The sequence below is a fragment of the Eimeria acervulina genome, genomic scaffold (assembly GCF_000499425.1).
Source record: "Eimeria acervulina Houghton genomic scaffold, Eah_scaff1131, whole genome shotgun sequence".
In the NCBI taxonomy this organism is placed as follows: domain Eukaryota; phylum Apicomplexa; class Conoidasida; order Eucoccidiorida; family Eimeriidae; genus Eimeria; species Eimeria acervulina.
In genome coordinates, this window is record NW_013550368.1 from 1 (window position 1) to 5,068 (window position 5,068).

At 36.1% G+C, this 5,068-nt stretch overlaps 2 protein-coding genes across 2 annotated transcripts in view; one reads left to right on the forward strand and one right to left on the reverse strand.

Moving 5' to 3' along the window:
- Positions 1-627: 627 nt before the first annotated feature.
- EAH_00055990 (DNA polymerase delta small subunit, related) lies at positions 628-2,833 on the forward strand (the record flags this gene model as incomplete). The annotated part of the gene is made up of 5 exons (XM_013397600.1): positions 628-1,018; positions 1,484-1,553; positions 1,782-1,842; positions 2,028-2,241; positions 2,717-2,833. Coding segments are annotated over 5 exons (853 nt in total), but the record flags the coding sequence as incomplete, so codon positions are not given.
- Positions 2,834-2,884: 51 nt separating this feature from the next.
- EAH_00056000 (hypothetical protein, conserved) overlaps positions 2,885-5,068 on the reverse strand; it is a gene marked incomplete at both ends in the record, with an annotated part of 6,717 nt that continues 4,533 nt past the window's right edge. The window contains 3 exons of the mRNA XM_013397601.1: positions 2,885-3,091; positions 3,400-3,517; positions 3,869-4,450. Of these exons, the coding sequence (XP_013253055.1) occupies positions 2,885-3,091; positions 3,400-3,517; positions 3,869-4,450 (907 nt within the window). The remainder of the gene's footprint in view (positions 3,092-3,399; positions 3,518-3,868; positions 4,451-5,068) is intronic.

Sequence of the window (5,068 nt, forward strand, 5' to 3'; positions counted from 1 at the left end):
TTTATTTGTTTGTTTTTATTTGTTGTTTGTTTTTTTGTTATTTTGTTTATTTTGTTTATTTATTTGTTTGGTTTTCTCTTTCTTTGTTTGCTTTTGTTTGTCTTTCTTTGTTTATTCCTTTTATTTATTTATTTATTTATTTATTTATTTATTTCTTTATGTATTTGTTTATTTATTTATTTATTTGTTTGTTTATTTATTTGTTTGTTTGTTTTGTTTGTTTTTTTGTTGTTGTTTTGTTGATTTGTTTTGTTTATTTGTTTCTGCTTGTTTCCTTCTCACCTTTTTTATACATTTATTATTTTATTTATATATTTATATATTTCTCATTTCTTATTTATTTATTTTTGTTTATTTGTTTATTTATTTATTTTTAGGTTTGTGTTTGGGGTCTGGTGCTTGCCCTCGGGGTCTCCTTCTCTTACGCGACTTCCTCTTGGGCGCTGCTCCGTACAATAAACCCTAAACCCTAAACCCTAAACCCTCATTATAAACCCTAAACCCTAAAGCCTATATTCTACGCTCATCAGAGGGTCCTTCGGAGAGAAAGGGCGTTGAAACGCGCTGGGGGTTCATATTTTAGGGTTTAGGGTTTAGGGTTTAGGGTTTAGGGTTTTGTTTGTGCAGGAGCGAGAAGCTGCGTATATTGTCTTCTCGTATAGTAAAGTTGGTGGTGTGTGGCGATTGTTTGTCTTTACCTGTTGCTGCTTCTGCTGCTTCATCAGCAGCAGCAGGAGGAGCAGCAGCAGCAGGAGGAGGAGCAGGAGGAGCAGCAGCAGCAGCAGCAGCAGCAGGGCGATTAGAGCAGCAGCTGTCTCTTTCTGCAGCATTAAACGAAGCAGACTCTTTTCTCTCACAGATTGCTTCATCTGTCTCTGTCTCCTTCATGCCTGGGCCCAGAGACCCTTCAAACTTTACTCTGCCTCAGCTGTCTGTACACTCTGCTATGCTGCCGCTTACACGAGAATATAAATCTGCGACGGGTTTATCAAACCCTTCTGCTTTTTCTATCAATGGGGTATGCAGCAGATATACTGTTTATTTATTTATTTTTATTTATTTTTATTTATTTTTTTTGTTTTTATTTATTTTATCTATCTTATTTATTTTTATTTATTTTATCTATTTTTATTTATTTTGTTTATTTTTATTTATTTTTATATTTGTTTGTTTGTTTTATCTTTTTAACATCTTTAGGTGTTTCGTGCTTTTTGTTTCTTCTGACTTATTTATTTATTTATTTATTTTATTTTATTTATTTATTTTGTTTTATTTATTTATTTATTTGTTTTTCTTTTTATATATTCATCTCCTTTTGTTTTTATTTTTTTTGATTATTATTTTATTTTTAATTTGTTTTTGTTTTTATTTATTTGTTATTTGTTTCTCCCGTTCTTTATTTTATTTATTTTCTTTTTATTTTATTTTCATTCATTTATTTTATTTATTTTTTATTTTGATTTTGTTTTATTTTTATTTTTAGATCCGGTTTATCGGCAGCAGCGGTCAGCCAATCGCTGACATCTGCGCAAACAGCAGTCTCTCCCCTATCGGTGAGGGTTTAGGGTTTAGGGTTTCGTTAGGGTTTAGGGTTTAGGGTTCAAGGCTTCGCTCAAGCTTAGGGTTTAGCGCTTAGGGCTCCGTTAGGGTTTAGGGTTAGCGGGGATGGCAGGCAGGGTTTGGGGTTTAGGGTTTAGGGTTTATAAGTCTTTAAATCGAGCGGCTATGAGCGTAGCTGCAGGGTTTAGAGTAAGGGGGTTAGGGTTTAGGGTTTGCTGCAGAGGCCCTGGAGCTCTCAGCGCATTGCCGCTGCATCGCCCCGACTGCCCCTGACACACTCGCGTAAGCGTTGCTGCTGCTGCTGCTGTTGTTGTTGCTGCTGCTGCTGCTGCAGTTGTTGGTTCAGCTGTTGCTGCTGCATTGGTTGTTGTTGCATGTGTTGCTTGTGCATTTGCTGCTGCTGGTGCTGCAGCAGCAGCAGCAGGATAATATTATTTTTTTTTAATTTTGTTTTGTGTTTACTTCAGATGCTATCCCTTTACATCAGGAGACCCCTTTACTGTTTCAGGAGACAGCAGCTACCACGTCTACTTCGCGGGGCTGCAGCAGCAGCACGAACACAGACAGCTGCGCACTGCACCAGCAGCAGCAGCAGCAGCAGCAGCAGGTACAGGTACAGGTACAGGTACAGCAGCGCCAGCAGCAGCAGCAGCAGCAGGGCCTGCTGCTGCTGCTGTTGCAGTATGTGTGCCAGACTTTAAAGAGAGAGGAGAGTTGGTGCTGCTGTCTTTGCGCACGCTGCACTCTGCATGCCTTCGGTTGTTTGCTGCTTGAGAACATAACAAATAATAATATATGCTTTATATGCCTTTTATATATTTAATAACAAAAAAAGTAATCTATTAGTATTATTTTTATTTAAACAAAGACAAATACACTTCTGCGTTCGTTCACCTCTCTGCTGCAGCTACTCGCATTTTTTGCTTTCTCCTTCTCTCTCTACTAAAACTATATGTCTATATATTCATCTATACATATATATATATATATATATATAGCTGTATATATACATATGCACATATAGCTATATCTAGACATGTGTATGTATGTATATATCTATAAGCCTATATATATACATACATATATATATATATATATATATGTATATATAAACTGTGTGTGGGTATTGTATGCGGCTGACAACCAACACTTGCAGCAGGAGCTGCAACAGCAGCAACAGCAGCAGAAGCAACGGCAGCAGCTGCAACACCAGCAACAGCAGCAGCAGCAACAGCAGCAGCAGCAACAGCAGCAAGAAGAGGATGCGAATTAAAGTGAAGAAATAAAAAAACAAAAAGCTGTCTGTGTTTTTATGTAAAAGGTTTTATGTGCCTCCTCTCTCGCCGTTTGTTTCGCCGTTCTTAACACCGCTGCTGCTGCTGCTGCTGCTGCTGCTGCTGCTACTGCTGCTGCTGCTGCTGCTGCTGCTGCTGCTGTCTTTCTCTGCTTCTGATTCTGGATGGCAGCACCTGTGCAGATTATATCTAAATAGCTTCCCGAATTCCTTCACGAGAGAAACCCCGAAAAAGTACTGCACAGTCATAAACATAAACCGCGCATCAAACACAAAGCCCCAAATATATACACCGCATGCATGCACAAGGAGGTGCAAATAAACAAAAATAATAACAAATAAACAAATATAATAACAAATAAACAAATATAATAACAAATAAACAAATATAATAACGAATAAACAAACAAACATAATAAAAAACAAAGACATTAAAAAACAGACAAAGACAGCACCAAACAAACGACGAAAATAACAAACAAACAAAGATAATAATAAAAAATAAACAAGTACAAAAAAAAGTAAATTAGGAAGGAGAGACGTACAGGGTTAACCTCAACAATAAAGGTGTGCTGTGCATTATTAATATCTACGCGATAGGCAGCCCCTACAGCGCTTGTCAGCAGCTGCAGCACCTCTTCTTTTTTAATTGTTTTATAGCCTCTGCTCGAATATGCGCAAGCCCAAGACCCTCTTGTACCAATTCCTTCTCCTTCTCTCTCTTTTGCTGCACATGTCCGTACAGGCATATATATATATATATATATATATATATGCAGACATATACATATATAGATAAATACACATACAGATATATGCATACATATATATATATATATATAGACATATGCATGCATAGATAAATACAAATTCAGATATATATATATATATATATATATATACATGCTTATATATATGCATATATATATATATACACGTATATATAGTAAAAGAGTTTCTGCATTCTGGCGGTTGCAAGTGTATGTGCAGAGTCGTTTGTGAAGAAGTTTAAACCCCTTAGGCTGCCCCTGTGTCGAATATGTACCTGCTGTTGCTGCTGCTGCTGTTGTTGCTGCTGCTGCTGTTGATGTTGCTGCTGTCGTTGCTGCAGCTCCTGCAGGGTTTTCTTCTTTTGCTGATTGGGCTGGATCTGCATCTTCTGCATCGCTCTTCGGAGGCGCTGCTGCTGCTGTTGCTTTTGCTGCTGCTGCTGCTGCTTCTGTAGCTGCCGCTGCTGTATCTGTTGCTGCAGGTGCTTCTGCTGCTGTCTGTGCTTCTGCTGCTGTTTGTTGTTCGTGTTGGTCGTCCTTTGTTGGTGTTGTTGCTGCTGCTGTTGCAGCAGCAGCAGGAGCATCCGCTTCCGAAGTAGCTTCTGCAACTACTGCAGCAGCAGCAGCAGCAGCAGCAGTAGCAGCTTCCGAAGCATGAGAGGGAGGTTGTGCTGCTGCTTGTGCATGCGGGTTATTAGTGTTCTTCCTGTTGATAGCTGCCGAGGAGAAAGACAAAGAAGTGCAGCAAATGTCAGCGCATGCAGCAGCCAAAGCATCCGCAGAAGGCGCAGCGCACACATCCACTGGCAGCAGACGAGACGCGTGCCTATCAAACAAAACAAACAGCATATATATATATATATGAATATAAATAAATATATATATATATATAGGTATATAGGAATATATAAATATGTATATATATATGAATATAAGTATATATATATATGAATATATATATATTTTAATTACGTACATATACATGTATGTGGATACATATGAATTATAACTATATGTCAATATATATATATATATATATATACATACATATATGCATATATATATACATATATATTATATGCATAAATATGTATTTAGTTATATTGTTTGATGCAAAGAATTACCTCAACCAGCAGCCCTCGCTGCAAATAGAAATAGCCGCATAAGGAGCATTAAAACTAACATCTAACTATATATAATATCCTTAATCAGGTATACATATGCGTATATATATATATATATATACGCTTATATGTATAAAAAGTATATATATATAATAAATAATTAAAAATATATAAATATATATACATACATATATATATATATATTTATAGGCAAAATGAGTATAAAAATATAAATATAAATATAAACATAAATATGAACATAAATATAAATATAAATATAAATATAAATATAAATATAAATATAAATATAAATATAAATA